Here is a 17,675-nt window from a genome sequence, read left to right on the forward strand (position 1 = left end):
CCAAGTCTAAAAACCAAGTCTCTTAATATACAAATCCATTTTTTTGATACAGGATCCGTGGCATTTGTAGTTATTTTGCAAAAAAAAAAAAAAAGGTGATTCCCTAAGGAGTCAGTATTGATAGAGATGTTGAGCAGCACTGTGGTGTAGAAGATAGCATTGTTGCCTCGCACCTCCACTAGAGTTGTGTCGATTCGTAGCTCGGGGTAATGTCTGTGTGGCATTTCATATGTTCTCTCCATGTCTGTGTGGGTTTCGGTTCTCAAAATCACTATAAATATAAAAAATATCGCAGTGGGTGAATTAGTTGCTCTAAACTGTTTACGTGCAAATGTGTGTTTACATACAGTAGAGCCCCTTGAGGCACTAGCTTCTTACCCAGGGTATGGTTCTTCCTTTCTCCCGGTGTTCCTGGGACTGACTCAGGATCGTGATTACTAAAGCTTACTGAAGATGAATGAATGGAAAAAAGCAATCATTTACTCACATTCCAGGATAAACTTGAGCAGACAGATGTGCTGATCTAACGTAACACACACACACACACACACACACACAAACTGAGCTGTAGAAGCCAACTCAACACCTGCGCTGCCCCAAAGGAACTCTTTTTCACACACACACAAAAACCTGAGAAGTGTAATAGTCTAATTGCATTATGTGATCCCTCGTCTCATTCTCTCTCTCTCTCTCTCTCTCTCTGTCTTACTTCATTGATCAATAGACACATTAATGGACTTCAGAATGACTGGGTAGTGTCCTCACTCAGCTTCCTTTTGTCCTGATTGAAAGCGAGTATCTTTTCACCCAGACACTCGACACTTCAGTATTGTTCTCGTCTGAATCACGCTTGCCATCTTTTCTGGTCTGTCTGGCTCATCTTCACTTTCATTGCCTTCTTTCTAAAACGCAGACTCAGGCCGTGACTCTTGTGCCTAGTAGAGTTAAATTGTTTTCTTAGTCACTTGCAGTGAGAAATGAAAGCAGGAGACAGCGTCTGATCTCTGATCCTCTCGTGGAGACAGTGATGATCCGCCGCCGCTTGTTGTGGAGTGTCGCCACTGATCCGTCAGCATGTGTCGCAATAATAGCTGTGACTTTCACAAGCAGAGTAATGAATCCTTTTTTTAACACATCTAACGCTTTGAGATAAAGGTATTACTAAATGGTGTGTGTGTGGGTGTGTGTGGGTGTTTTGTGGATTTGTGTTTCTGTTCCCATTTTTTTCAAAGCTGAATGGAATTGTAAAACAAACTTACTGTGGCATTTAAGATTTCACCAGAGTGAAGCGAGGAGCGTGCGCTGAACAGTTCATGCTCTTTAGAAAACCAAACCATAGAGTTTCCACTGCTCTCATTTGTATTAGTGGCTTATTGCATTCTATGATCTTTACTGTTCTTCTTTCCAAATTTTGGAATTGGAAATGATTTCCAACACTCGTGTTTATCCTCCTGGAAGACATGGATCTGATCATTATTAATGTCAGATTTATTGTCAGTTTTGATATTGCGCTTCCTGATGAATGTCTCTGATTCGCCCATAAAGAATGAACAAACTAAACGTAATCAGGGCTACGCATTTCTTATCAGACGATCAAAATATGTTTTATACATTTAATTAAATTAATAATGAATTAAACATCATGTTAGGGGGGGCACGGTGGCTTAGTGGTTAGCACGTTCGCCTCACACCTCCAGGGTTGGGGGTTCGATTCCCGCCTCCGCCTTGTGTGTGTGGAGTTTGCATGTTCTCCCCGTGCCTCGGGGGTTTCCTCCGGGTACTCCGGTTTCCTCCCCCGGTCCAAAGACATGCATGGTAGGTTGATTGGCATCTATGGAAAATTGTCCCTAGTGTGTGATTGCGTGAGTGAATGAGAGTGTGTGTGTGCCCTGCGATGGGTTGGCACTCCGTCCAGGGTGTATCCTGCCTTGATGCCCAATGACGCCTGAGATAGGCACAGGCTCCCCGTGACCCGAGGTAGTTCGGATAAGCGGTAGAAGATGAATGAATGAATGAATAAACATCATGTTCAAATTATTTAAAATAAAAAAGTAATCTTTAGCACTGAGTTTAAAATGTCTGAGGGACAATGTATTCCTGTTGTAAAACAACAGCAAAAACAAGAGTGAAACTGCATATAAAGGAATTGAATGTTAACTTCTTTTTTTCATGGTTCATGTTTTATTTGAAAAACAGATTGTTGACAGATTATTGGCTATTTTAACACCATGAGAAAAAATACTCAAGAAAAATCTCATAGCTAATCACGATTTCATCTGTAATTCAGTTCAATTCAATTCAAGTTTATTTGTTTAGCGCTTTTTACAAAAGCAGCTTTACAGAACATAAACATAGAACAGAAGGTAAACATAAGGAGAAGTATAAAGAATTATTATAATAAAAATTCAAGATATATATAGTTCACAGTATGTATGTATGTATGTATGTACGTATGTATATGTATTTATCCCAATGAGCAAGTCTGAGGTGACTCAGGCAGCAGTGGCAAGGAAAAACTCCCTTAAATTGGTCAATTAAATTACGTAAGGAAGAAACCTTGAGAGGAACCAGACTCAAAGGGCAGCCCATCCTTATATGGGTGACACTAGAGGGTGTGATTACAAATATACAGTCAACAAATGCTGTATTGGTGTAAGGATCACATGTAAGATGATTAATTTAAGCTCCTATTATTATTACTAACTGCTTATTTGATCTAGATGTGACTCACTGGAAGACATGTTTCCATCTGAACTCTGAGACCTTTTGTCTTGTCTGTACATAACACAAAATGAACACCTTGTTTTATCAGATCTAAAAGCTCATCTGAATTCATTTTTGTGTTACCATTCACATTTGCTCAACATCAACATTCATGAGTTCACATTTTGCCTATTTTGAACGGAGACACATACAAGCCAACGTAGCGTGGGACGGTTTTATGACCTTGATCTGCAATGTGTATGTGTGTCTGTGTGTCATGCTCTGAAACTTTGTTGTTTAGGGGAGTGTGTAAAGGTCTTACTTCACAGGACATACCACCAGGTATAACAGCGATGATCAGACACATTGCAGAGGATAAGAGCACTGTCTTGTATTAACTGATGTAACAGCGAAGCTTAAGATTTAATCATACATGAGAGACTCAACTCGTTAACTCAAATAATGACTCTTTACAAACGTGGCGAGCTGAAAAGCATCACACACACACACACACACGCATGCATGCATACTGTATAGATAGATAGATAGATAGATAGATAGATAGATAGATAGATAGATAGATAGATAGATAGATAGATAGATAGATAGATAGATAGATAGATAGATAGATAGATATTGTGTTTGTTTTTTCCCCAACAACCCTGGTGTGACTATGACCTTGAAAAAAACCACGTCAGACCCTATTGTTACACTGTTAAACCACAAGCAAATCCGGCATGGCTCACAGCATGACAACTCTGCATTGTGTTGTAAGAAAAGCCAGTGAAACATGTTTGGTTGGTTAAACAGCTGCGCTTGAAGGAAGTACGCACCATTAGTGAGCTATGAAAAACACATCTCTGACATTTGCTGTGCTTACCTACATGAGACTGACAGATGTTGTTATTCATTTCTGTTTGGAAATTTGAATCAGATGCTGGATTAAAAAAAGGTCAGACTTATTCCAGATCCATGATTCAGACTCCAGTCCCGGATTAGGACACGGCTCTGTGTTTCCCCTCCTGCTTTTGTGTCTGAGAGCCTCATAGTGTAGCTTTGGGAGGAAGTGGCTACAGCATGGAGCTCAGCTCAGTGGGAGGGCTCAGTGGGTGTGAGTGTATGAATGTGTGTGTGTGTGTGTGTGTGTGTGTACGTTTGGAGTCATGCTGGACCGATGCTGCTAGTGTGTGTGTGTAAGCGCGTAGCGTTGCATCTTAGGGCAATGTACCACCGGTCGCCCTGTCACAGGGGCAGGATTTACTTTGACTTTAGTGAAGAAGTGGTAAAGAGACTGCACACTCCTGCCTTCAGGTCAGAACACATTCATTCTCACACTTTTCTATGAGTCATTTTGTCTGTCTAACACCATCTGTCTGTCTCCCTGTCTCTGTGACTGTCTTATTTACATCTTTATCTCTCACTTTCATGCTCCCTGTCTTCTTTGGAGCATTAGACTGATCTGCAAGTTTGTCTGTCATGCTTCTGTCTATCGCAGCACAGGACTAAAGGTCTCTCAGCTGAAACTAGGCCAGCTCATGCAGAAGTGGAGCAACATTACCTCTGCATTTATCCCTGTTGTAGACTTTCTCGCTCTCTGTTTGACCTGAGATCACAGCTGAATGGTTGTACGACTGTTTGTAAGCTGGCGTATAATCTGCAGGGCAGACTGAGCCAGCCGTCAGTTCAGTGTGGGAATCTAGCTGCATTATTCATTCCTGTGTTGTTCATGTCATGCTTTAGTTTCAGTTCAAAAACAAACCCAGGTTTCATAAACATGACTGGAAGATTGTATCACGCCTTCACTTTCTGATCTTTATTGTGTTGTGAGTTGCATTGATGCGTCTCATAGCATCCACATTTATTTTTCATTCTAAATCATGAGCTTAAATGAGATTAGATTTTGTCTTTATTAACATGTGGACTTTGTTTGTGAGCTACATTTGTATGAGTGCTGGAATTGTTTTGCCACTTTTACATTAGCAATATATCTAGTAGCCAGTAGTGTTTTCTTTTTTGTTTGTTTGTTTTTTGGGAGGGGTTTTTTTGGTTAAAGAGAAGGTAAAATTAACTTAAGTCACGCTCGTATGCTCATTTGACTTGCATATACTGTATGCAGGTACATATTAACTTAAATATGTACAATACAGATGTGTGTGCATGTTTGTGTATGACATTGTACTGTATGTGAGATCGTATGTGCATACAGTATATAGATTATGCCATATTGTGAGTATGTAAAGGTCTCGCTTTACACGAAAGCAAGTACAAATATTAATAATAATTCTTGTTTCACTTCCGATGAGCTGACGTATCAGACCGTAGACATTACATTATAAAACTCAACAGTGGTGTCAATTTCTCAATTCTGATTGGTCAGAAGGCGTTGATCAATTTTCTACAGCAGCAGCTCTAACAGTAGCGCTGGCTGCAAGCCGAATCACAGATTTGTTCATTAAAAATGTGCTCATCTTAACACAGGACCATTTCAAAATCATAATAATCATTCATGTAGGAATTTCTGTGAGTCCATTGTTGGAATTTGTAAGGAGACCAAACTCTGTAATACAAACTCATTATAAGTCAGATCCAAAACTAAAGCATTGTTTTAGTCTTCAAACTGGAGAGTTGTGTTTCATAGTAACATGATATACTCTGTCTTATTAATATCTGAGACTCAAAAAGCGAGAATTAAGCTTAACATTAAGCATATAACTATATAAGTATAAGATGTAAAGCATCTCTTTAGTATTCTTTAATAACTTAAGCATGTACATATTTGTTTTTTAAGAGGAATAAAACACTTCACGTCACCCTGTTGTTAATTTTCTCTATCAACTCACCCAACCTTACGTTCATTTTACACAATACATTCTTGCATACAAATTTCTAGTAGAGTTGTCTCAGGTTTATTATATATCACTGTTGTGATTTGAAGCATCGTCTTTTGTCTGTTTGTTGTTGTGTGTGTAAGTTGTATGTGCGTAGTATCCATATCTCAAGCCCTTCTGCTATGTGCTGAATGTTCTTTTGTGCTTCAGATGTCCTTCATCGGGGCCGTATAGAGCAACTGTTTGTTAGTATTTCAGAGTCTGGTTGCAGTGTTGATTTAAGACACTTTATCATGTTTTACAATACGGGGCCGATTGCTAAGTCTGCTGGGGATGAATCATGGTAGTAGCAACATACTAAAGAGATTTTTTATATGTTTTTACTCAAGGATTTATATTTTATATTTCTGTCTGTTAACATTGATATAAAGTATACACCTGTACACCTGTGCACAGCTAGGTAGCTTTCTATAATTACATTATCCATTCTCATACTTTATGGGCTCCTTTATTATATCTCCAAAAAAAATGAGGTGTTTGTCACTGGAGAAGAAAAATGCCTGGGCACAAAGCCATACAAACATCTAAACACACAAACACATACACACACACACACACACACACACACACACACACACACACACACACAAATTACCCAGACTAGTGCCATTTGGGGAGCTACAGTATGCAAACTAAAGTATGTCATAGGAAAAAGCAGTACCCTGTTCCATAGTAAACTAATTAATTTGCCCACATGCTGTAATTTTTTGCCATTTAAAGCAAAACTCACAGCATGTCTTATTTCCCTGGACCATATTTGTAAAATTCTTGTCTCCCTCCATCCCTTCCTCTATCTCACTTAGCAGCACCATTTCCCACAGCTGCAGAAATGCTTCTCTCTGGCCAAAAAGTCCCCATTTTCCCCAGTCATGTGTCAAACCTGCAAACGTCATGAAATAGTTTTGACCAGTTCTCCAAAAGGTTCGTTCTTCCACAAGCCCGAATGTTTAATAAATAGATTGTCACTCTGTTTAATCGTTCTTATTTTTCACCGCTCTCATTGAAATCCCTTCTGGCATTTGCAGCCACTGCATCCTCAGGAGAAGATTGTTAAGCAATGCGAACAAGAGAAAATGTAAAACTTTTTTAAAACTCGTGAGTTTCTGTTTCTAGCTGTTTCCTATCTTCATTCATCAGCTCTTTATCTGTGAGTGTGAAAGTTGACCTGTCCTTCCTCAGCTATCGTGTCTTTTCACACCACTGCATATGAGCTGTCATATAACACTGAGCTGGATTATGCTATTGTGAATACATGAGGTAGCAGACACCTGTGATTGGTTAGCTCTATTTTGATTGACAGGAGAGAGAAAGCAGAGATCCTGTTCACCCAGAGAACAGGACTAATTGTGCTCTCTCAGGCTCCCGGCTATGTATTACTCATAATTGCTTGCATAAGTGCAGTAATTTAGTGGCATTTGAAGCAGGGTTTACACACCTTCTTATAGTCATATAGGTCATATGTGCTCTATGTGTAAACACTAGCTGTAATTTTCTCCATTATTTTCACTCCAATCTTCAATTCATTCCAATTTTAGGTCTTGTTATGTTGCATCAGTCTAATAACAAGTAAGCTCCAGAATGAATGACAGTCTTGGCAAATGTTGTGCTTAATTACTTTAATCTCTCAGTCAAAATAAAGGCAAAATGTAAGATTTCATTGAAGTAAATTTATTTGTAAGAAAATAGGATAATCCTTAGTTCTAAATTTATTTTAAGTATTCAAACATGCCACCTCCAGATTAAGAAACTATTTTTTAAAGCATTTCAGGGAAAGGCCTTATTTTAATTTTTTTTTTATTTAAATTAAAACATTTAGATCTGGAATTAAATAGATGCTACTGGAACATTAAGTCGACCCTGGTTCTGTGGTCAGGTAAACAGTTTTCTGGCAACAGGCACTAAAGGCGGTTTTAGATCTGCGACTAAAGTTCACTTAAATACCAAAAAAACTTATTTGCAGCATTACCACTATACATCTAGTGACATTTACAGCATTTAGCATACGCCCTTATTCAGAGCGACTTACATTCTATCTCATTTTTTTATACAACTGAGCAATTGAGGTTTAAGGGCCTTGCTCAGGGGCCCAGCAGTGGCAGCTTGGTGGACGTAGGAATCAAACTCACAACCTTCAGACATTTATCAGACTATTGACATCAGATTCTATTGGCTAATGACATTTAACAGATTACTGACATCAGATACTACTGACTACTAACATTTATCAGACAACTGACATCAGATACTACTGACATTTATTAGACAATTGACATCAGATACTACTGACTACTGACATTTATTAGAAAACTGACATCAGATACTACTGACTACCAACATTTATCAGACTACTGACATAAGATACTAATGACTACTGACATTTATCAGACTACTGACAAATTAAGAAATGCAGAGTGTCCCTTTTAGTTGAGAAGTGCAATATATACACATACACGTATTTCTAAAGCAATGCATATGAACCTGCTGTGACATTCCTGACTAATTACACAGAGCAAAAAATTGGGTTGTACTGTGTTGACAGTACAGGATACTCTCACTGTGTCATGACTTACTTAGAACTAAGAACTATTCCGGTAAGTCCCTTGTTCATGTTATTAGAAGACAATATTGTCATGCTAAGTGCTTAGGTGCAGATGCTTATTTTCTATTTAAAGCATTGAAAGTTATTTACCCTTTTTTCCAACATGGTTTTAAAACCATGTAACAGCTTAAGAGCATCTTTCACCTTAGCATGTGTTCAATCAGAAAATTGTATTAAAATAGTCTTTGCAATCTGATGAAATAAAACAAAAATACTGCTAATTTGCTTAAGAAAATAATAGTCTGTAATGCTGATGTTTATTTACATACTATTAAGCATTTTTTTAGTTACCTAATACAGTAATGTTTTTAATTTGTCATCAGATTATTACAGGGCTTATGCAAGTTTAAAACTTGTTGCTTGTATTAATTTACACAAACAATTGTTGTTTCTAATGTGACATTTAGGATCTGTGGTAAATTACCCTCTAAAGGGAAAATTATCCTATTAATTGATCATAATGTACCTAAATAAAGAGTTATGAATAATCTATTAGTCATCACTCTGTTTTTATAATTTTAGATAGAAATAGTCAAACCAAAACAAATAATGCAGGGTTTTTTTTAGTCATTAGAAAGACACAGTTCTTGGTTTTACTGTTAAGCCAGTTTGCAATACACACAATGTGTGTGGGTGTGTTTGTGTGTGTGTGTGTGTGTGTGTGTGTGTGTGTGTGTGTGTGTGTGTGTGTGTGTGTGTGTGTGTGTGTGTGTGTGCGTGCATGTGTGAATTTTTTGATAGGGATAAACAGTCAAATGATTTAAACAGTTGGAATTGTTACAATGCAGCTATTATATATAAGGGTGAGTCAAATAAAAACATTAAAAATGAGACATGAATGAATAAAACAGTACATTTGTAGTTGCAATAATAAAAAGTACTACTGGTCCATTGTCCTCATTAACCACTTCTATGTTTACTTTGAAGTTAATGCACTTTTGTGGCACTTATTTACAATAAACAATACAAAAAAGTTTCGATTTGACTCTCTTCTAGTCTGGTATAGTAAGTAATAATATGGTATTATCTGTATAGTGCTTAAAACATCTTTGACCTCACTTTAAGACTTTACACTATTGTCATGTGAGCTTGACATATCAGATAGACAAGGTCATGACTGTTACTTTCTTATATCTGTTTTCAAGCCTGTTGTCATCTTGGGGTGTATAGTGACTCAGAATACAGGACATCCTGTGAGAGCGATTTTTCTCCTATTGCCATTGGAGTGGGCGCCTGTTTCTCCAGAGAACTTGATTTTATCAGGTTACAAAGAACTTACACTCTGAGTATGTACTGTAAGACAGAGGCTGGTCTTTACCCCATCAGCAGGAAAGCTTTAGAAATTTCATATTGACAGTAATTTGAAACCTAATCATTACCCAGTTTCCTGCAGGTTTCATGCGAAGCAACATAATATCTTCTCTCCATAAATCCTGTGATCTAGGCTAAAATGTATGAGACTAGACCAGATGCTGCATGTATCTTACTGAACGATTCTGTATTTTCATATTGTGATATACTGTACTATAATGTATGATATTGTACCATACCATATTTACTGCACCATACAGTAGCATACTCTATGCTACACCAAAAATGTATCCTCTATATTGTTGAATAATTTACCACACTAGACTAAACTATACAGCATTACACCAAAATGCCCTGTTTCAATGTAGTGAAAACCCATCAACCCTACTGCACCATAAAATACTGCTGCATCATATCACACCATACTATATCATGATGAACATTGCTGTAAAATATTGCATCTTGCTGTGCCATATCCATACACTATACTAAATCATGCTGTAATAGACTGCACCAATATTGTACAATATTGCACTATTCTGCATCATGTTTTAGCATACTATACAGTGCTGTACCATATCGCATCATACTGCATCATGCTGTAGCATACAATGTCATAGGATACCACACCGTACCTTAATGCACCATGCTATAAACTATACTATACTATACTATACTATACTATATAATTCTATAATTCTGTCATACCACTTCATACTGTATCATACTTACAGTATATAAAAAAATCACACTATATATACCCTTATTCAGTTATATGTACATATTACTACACCTTATGTATAACCTCATACTCTCATTTATTACACTGCCACTTGTAAATAAGCTATCTATGCACTTCTGGTTAGATGCTAACTGCATTTCATTGGCTCTGTACATGTATCTTGCACAATGACAATAAAGTTGAATCTAATCTAATCTAATCTATAGTGCATAACATTCTACACCGTACCTCATCATACTACACCATGCTGCATCATATACTGTACTATACCATACTGCACCAAACTATACCATGCTGAATTATATACTATACCATACTGCACCAAACTCTACCATGCTGCATCATATACTATACAGTACTATACTGCACCATGCTACACTATTGTACCATTTACTAAATGCAGGAAAATACTGTATTCATCAGTATCAGTGATATAACACTGCATTTTACTGGTGTCTCTCAGGAAGGAGGGACGACAATTGTGGGATGTTGTTACATTGTAAGGTGCTTAATAAAGTGTCTGTGCTTAGTAGACACAAGGACTCGGTCAAACCCCAAAGCACACTCTGACGTCATGGTCACAAAATGAGTCAGGCGACTTAGTATCAGCAGATATTGTTATCACCAGCTTCGACGACTGTGTTAGTTAGTGTGTGTTTGTGTTGTATTTAGATATGGAATAAGTAGTTGTTCAGTAAAGGTCAGTTAACTGTAAGAATTTAGCATGAGAACAAAATGTTGGTTTCAATTAGCTGGGTCAATGTGGTATATACTATGAAAATGATGTGCTTGTTGTAAATTACCCCGTTTTAGGATATTTATTAAAGAAATTGACAGTTCATATACACACACCGAAAGAATACTCCAATATGTAGTTCCAAGTTTAGTTGACATTTGTGAAAGCAAACATGTGCAAGCATAGCTCTTTAGCTTGTAGCTCTGAAACACAGCTGTCTCTTCCTTTTCCGTGGCTGCTTGAGGCTTTAGGGGCTGTCTAAAACCATCTCTGTACACATGCTGTGAAACTACCAAAAGTCACAAGGACACCAAAACTCACTGCTTTCAAAAGAGAATGTCTTCCACTATCTTTCTCCAAATTTGAGCAGTGTTTGTTTGAGTTAAGCTCAATGTGCTTCCATCATGGGTGTCTTGTTTGAAGTGGGCCAAGGACATCTGCCCTGCATTTCCTGAGGGCTTAGAAGGATGCGACTTGCTTCCTCCCTCCTTACTGGGAATTTCTGAGACTTTCCAAAACTGTTGTCTTATGGGAGCACTTATACAAACCTCATTTATTTCATTCTCTTAATATTCCAGATCTGTGAACTGTAACTTGTCAAATTAAAAAAGCAGAAATGCCCAGAGTCTGTTGTCTGTTTTTAATGTGCTCTGTGTAGACATGTTATATTACTTGTTATTACATTAATATATCTAAATTGGAGGTTACAGGTTTTTTCTTCTTCTTTATAATAAGGTACTTGATTTTATGAAAAAAAAAATAATTCATAAATAATTCATAATAATAAATTAGAATCTTATTTTTATTTTCTTTTTAAACTAAAAAAATTCAACTGTTAAACAGGCCCAAAAAAACCCTAAAATATAAAATCTTAAATATGGTTTAGTATTGTTTGGTAACTACATCATTCAAAATGTGTTACTCCTTATTTCTGATGAATTCACTATTTCCTTTTTATTGGCATTATTTGCCAACATCATTAGAAGCAGCACTGCCTCAGAGCTTCAGGTTCCTGGTTCAGGTTCCCCAGTATTATCGCCACCTCAGAGCTTCAGTCCTTGATTGACTTGCTTTTTTCCAGTGTCTTTGTGTAATCGGACTGTGAACGTTTGTGAACTGAGCCATTCATGCAAATTGTTTGCTTGTGTTTGCTGTTGCAGTTTCGATGTGGAGAACGGGCCGTCTGCAGGATGCAGTCCTCTGGATCCACAGGCTTCCCCTGGTTCAGGGCTTATCCTGCATCCCAACTTCTCCCAAACCGGACACAACCAGCGGCGGGAATCTTTCCTGTACCGCTCAGACAGCGACTACGACCTTTCACCCAAGTCCATGTCCCGCAACTCTTCTGTCGCCTCCGAGCTGTGAGTTATAACAACAACAACAATAATGATAATGACTCCTCACAAAGCACAACAATATTCGGGAAAGTAATTTAGACAAATCTAAATTTGTCTAGTTTTATGACACCACTGTAATCTTATGTTACAAACTATTACATATTATATCATGTATCATTATACAATTTACTGTCATATTTTGTGCATTCATTTAGCTTGTTTTATTGTAATTAAAAATCCCTGACAAAACCATGTCACTGCTAGATCCCCTGTAAATCCTATGTAGATCATGATCACTGTAGACGTCGTATGGTGTATATTTTACTTTTAGTACTATCTCTTTCTCTCTCCCTCTTCCTCTGTCACGCCTAACCGGAAACTCAGACCTCAAAGGAGATCAAAGAGTTTCCTACTCGTTTAAACATTCGTAGAAAGTTTGCAATGGCATTTTGGCCGAAATGTTCAAATCTGACTGTGTGCCTGCCTTTTTATTAATTTATTTTAATATTCGGCATACTGATAAGCCCTTCAGCACCGTGCTTATAATTTATGAATGAAAAACAAACCCACAGGAGCTTGATTTAGTTGGTATTAGAGGAAGGAATTGAGGGCAGGCTTCCGCATGTCCCACATGCTGCCTGATTTCCTCTGATGACCTCAGCTGACACTGACTATCTGCCATTACGCACAGCACATTTCCCCCTGACGTCTACTTACCCGGAATTGCATTTTAGAGTCCAGGGATTGTGCTGGATTGTGTACAGTCTCACACTTTTTATGCAATTCATAGTCATCAGCATAATAAGTCATTAGCAGCATTTTTTAGCCCATACTTCTACAGTGAGACACTGTCATTCCTCACACTTTGCTATGATGACGTTCACAGTTTTGCTTAATGTGGATTTTTCCCCTGAAATCTGATTTTAAAAGTATGCTATCATATCCTGTTTTGCTCACAGGCATGGGGATGACCTCATCGTCACGCCTTTCGCTCAGGTAAACATGACCGTTGTTTCACGCCACATTAACGTCATTAGTGTGATTGCTCAGCAGTAGACTGAGGCTTTTCGTACGTTAATGTTTACTTTTGTAGCAGTAAATATAATTATTCAAATACTCACTCTGTTTGTGTCTAGGTTTTGGCAAGCCTTCGAAGTGTCAGAAACAATTTCACAGTGCTGACTAATGTACAATGTACATCAAACAAGTAAGTTATGTTTGCAAGAGTATTTTTTTATCATCTGAAAAAACTTTTCACACCTTTTTCTACATACAACAGTCAAATCTGTATCGAGTTCATTCCACTCAAGCTGAAATAAAATAAAAAACAACTTTTGGATGTTAATATCTATTGTATAAATTCATCCTTTTTCTTTTTAATTCACAAATGATCGGTCTAAAAAGCGACAACTGTATCATAACAATTACGTTCACTTAGAATTTGAATGTATTAGTACTGTAAAGTCAGTTAACCAGATAAGTGTTTTATTTCTCTGCATATTGTATTATTAACAATAACATTTAAGACTGATCAGATCATACACAAATAATGTTTGAATAAGAAGGTTTTCATATGCACTAGAATTTATCACTGGTCATTTCTTAGCTGCGTTGAAGCAACAACAATTTAGCAGACAATCTGCTACATGGGATCTTTTCCATTTTTTTATATTTTAGTCTGGGAATTTAAAATGCAGTATAATTTGTGTCAAAATTGTGTAGAAATCCTATTTCTGGTAGCTTAGAAGTGCCTTGAACCTCCATGGTTGGGGTTTTGAGTCCTGTGGGTGATGAATTTGCATGTTCTTTCCGTGTTTTTAAGGGATTTTCTCTGGGAACTCTGGTGTCCTCCTCCAGTCCAAAGAGATGAATTGTAGGCTGTTTGAAATCTCTAAATTGTCCATAGTGTGTTTTGAATGTACAACTGTGTGTGTGATAATGCCCTGCACCCCATCCTGGGTGTCCCTCCGCCTTGTGCCCTGAGTCCCCTGGATAGGCTCCAGGCTCTCCATGATGCTGTGTAGGATAAACAGTACCGAAAATGGATAGACAGATGGATGTTATTCCTCTTAATCCTACTGCAGCTCCTGGCCATCTTACAGGCAGCAGTGCGTTTGCTGAGACACAAGAGGGCAGCATGAGCACAGTGTGTTGCTGCACCCAGCAATAAAGTGCACTGACCCCATCTGACATTTTCCTCATTCCACTTTCCACTTAGCACTCGACCACTTTAAAGACATTAATCTCCTGCTTAGGTCTTTTCCACGTGTCCATCGTTTCCTCTCAGTGACACGTTTTTCCACTTGGAATCTAAGAGCAGAGGGAGAAAAAGGCAATTCCTCACTTTTATTGAGCACAGGGATTATTTTTCCCCTCGACTTACCACGAGCTACGTCAAACCAATTAAGACACTCTCTTAGAGGCGTTCGTTGGCTTCTGATCAAGTCTGTCACGTTCCGAGCCAGACAGATGGAGATCAAATCAATTTCACAGGCTGGCTGTTCTTTCTGGAAATATTCAGGAAGATCATCTCTGTCTGGGAATATTGAAGGCAATTCCATATAACATTAAAGATCTAGAGCATATACATATGTTTAAGCCATTTAATAAATGATTTACAGCATAACATATTAGACTTTATTTCAGTCTTCAGGTGTCAGAACTTTGAGGTATACGGTCAGTTCGCTAAGATAACATGAAACGCAGAGGCACACAAATGAATGTGGTAGTTTTATATCCTGTTAAATATATTAAATGTGCTGAAGCCCACTATTATTTGCACAATTTTTTTCCACTTAGGAGATCACCGGCTACCACGCAGCCGTCCCTCACCAGAGTCTGCCTGTCTGGTAAGCCGTCACACTTCATTATAATGTGAATGTTTAAAGCAGTCTGATTAACATTTCATGTGCTGAGACTTTTGGTTGACTAGCTGTAGCAAAATACACAATATAACGTATCTTTGTGTTTATCTTAAAATCCATGTTTAAAGATGCGGGCATCTGACTGGGTCTCAATTTTCCTATTGTGTGATATTTCTGCTGGGTTGTGTGTGTGTGTGTGTGTGTGTGTGTGTGTGTGTGTGTGTGTGTGTGTGTGTGTGTGTGTGTGTGTGTTTAACTAAGAGATGAATGACATAGAGCAGAGAGCACAGACATCTTAAAGTAAAGTCTCTTCATATCACTTTGTCATCATATACAGTAAATATTCTGTTCAGATTAGATTAGATTAGATTAGATTAGATTAGACTTTTTTCATTGTACCAGTACAAGAAAGTGTAGTTTAGCATCTATCCAGAAATAGAAGCAAAGTGCCAGGTAAGAAGATCTAAACATATCAATATGATTTGATTTGAGATGAATCAGATGTCCCTTTATTTAATCCCTTGGAATTGGAATTACATTAAAGAAACATTATACATTAGTGCCAGTATTTTATTTCATATTTACTCAAAGGTCAACATCTATATCATTGGGAGAATTAGCATTTGGATTTTTTTAATTCCCAGCATAGATTTGTGCAGTTATTTTGTGGAACTGGCTTCATAATCTAAAATATTTTCAGATGAACAACATGCATTAGGCTGCTTTCTGTACCGCCTGTGTTTCTGAGTCGACGTCCATCCGCACAGCTTGGACTAGCCTAAACAGCCCATACTATGTGTAGAGAGGAGTAATAAGAAACACAAATATCATGGAGAATAAAAAGATTAAAAAAAGATTTTTTTAATACCCCAGAGGAATTGTCCAGTTGCAGTGACTTTGCTGTGTTACACTTGGCTACGTGACTCCCCACACTCTTCCTAGCATCTTCTCATTTACCATCAGTCATCTCCAGGGTAGACTCTGGTGATTGACCCGACAAAACACACACACACACACACACACACACACACACACACACAGAGAGCATTACCTATTGTTGAGTCTAGTACAGGAGCAGTGGAAGCCCACAGGAAGTGGCAAGCACTTATTGCTCCCATACTCATGGCCATACACATATACACTCAGCCACGCATCAACCCACACTCATTCACACACACACACAAACACACACACGCACACACACACATCATACTATATTGCCCATATTTGATGTTGTTGAGTCTACTTTCTGTTTATAGGCCTTGGGAGACAGGAGTACGTTCATAGCACTGATGATGGTGTACGTGTGAATGCACACTCCTTTCCGGAATTGAGCCTTATTTCAGCATAATTACAATCATTTGTCTTATAGCTTATGTACCCTACCTACACTGTATACACACCCACACACACACACACACACACACACACACACCTGCTGAACCAGCCACACAATACCATTTTAGGGGGCTGTTTTGTCTGACAAGTAGGTCAGCATTTTGGGATAATGGCTGGGAAAATTCTATGAAATTCCCCCGCTTTGGCCTTGAGGGACGCATGGAGCGTCACACCAGAAATTCACAGATGCAAGCTCGAGCCTGCACTACAGAGAAACACAAGCGTTTCTCTGAAACATGGAAAATGCTGTAGTAGTTGAGAAATCCTTGGCTGCATTTGTTTTCAGTGAGGTAATACTGGAAGCAGTAATTGAGAAATATAAAGATTCAACATTATACGGCGGTTCACACCAGAGCACGAAGTTCAGGATTTTTATTATTAAATCTATAAAATTACTTATTAAGATCCTAATAATTATTAAGAAGATTATTTGGATTTTTATTTTTATTTTTTCAGGGAAACGATACTAAAAGATCAGTGTCACAAACTTCCTCATACTAGTGTTTCAGTAGATTCATTACTTCCTCTAATCTCTAGTCATTTATAACGAGAACAAAGAGACAAGCTCCGGTGAGAAAGAGAGAGAGAGAGAGAGAGAGAGAGATTGTGAGAGAGTGAGGTGTGTATTGTCAGTAGGAGGTGTTCCTGTCAGGTGCAGTGGGTTGTGATTGACGTCAGTCAGCAGCATGCGGCTTTTGTTGACTTCCCCTCAGCCCAGGTGGACTGGTATACACTTCCTGAAGTCAGTCAGCCCTGACCAATCTTACCAGTATACAGAGCCGCAGTGACTCAGTGCTGAACATTTTTATTTACTTATTCATCTGTATTGACACTGTGTTTAATTACCATTAGCACACACAATTAGAAACCTCCACCACTTCTAGCAGTCTTGTGTACAGTGTACAGTACACCACTGCATTGTGCAAGAGTGTGCAACTTGTTTTTTTTTTTTTTTTTTTTAGCCGGACACAGAATTAAAACATTGTGTGTATCGTAACAACTGAACATATGTCATAACCAAGAAGGAAGTCTTTTATCATTTTTTTAACTGGAAGCATATGTTCATGGGCATGGTGAAAATGAAAATATATTTTAAA

At 38.0% G+C, this 17,675-nt stretch overlaps 1 protein-coding gene across 3 annotated transcripts in view; it reads left to right on the top strand.

Moving 5' to 3' along the window:
• Positions 1 to 17,675, top strand: part of pde4ba (phosphodiesterase 4B, cAMP-specific a) — a 148,544-nt gene that overhangs the window by 90,264 nt on the left and 40,605 nt on the right. For 2 of the 3 annotated variants that reach the window (XM_060867612.1, XM_060867613.1), the window contains 4 exons: positions 12,140 to 12,340; positions 13,276 to 13,312; positions 13,453 to 13,523; positions 15,116 to 15,165. In XM_060867612.1, coding sequence (XP_060723595.1) covers positions 12,140 to 12,340; positions 13,276 to 13,312; positions 13,453 to 13,523; positions 15,116 to 15,165 — 359 coding nt within the window. Of the gene's footprint in view, positions 1 to 3,857; positions 4,015 to 12,139; positions 12,341 to 13,275; positions 13,313 to 13,452; positions 13,524 to 15,115; positions 15,166 to 17,675 lie in introns of those variants that run through there. The other variant, XM_060867614.1, reaches the window with a different exon arrangement.

Source organism: Tachysurus vachellii, chromosome 4, assembly GCF_030014155.1.
Source record: "Tachysurus vachellii isolate PV-2020 chromosome 4, HZAU_Pvac_v1, whole genome shotgun sequence".
NCBI classification, from domain to species: domain Eukaryota; kingdom Metazoa; phylum Chordata; class Actinopteri; order Siluriformes; family Bagridae; genus Tachysurus; species Tachysurus vachellii.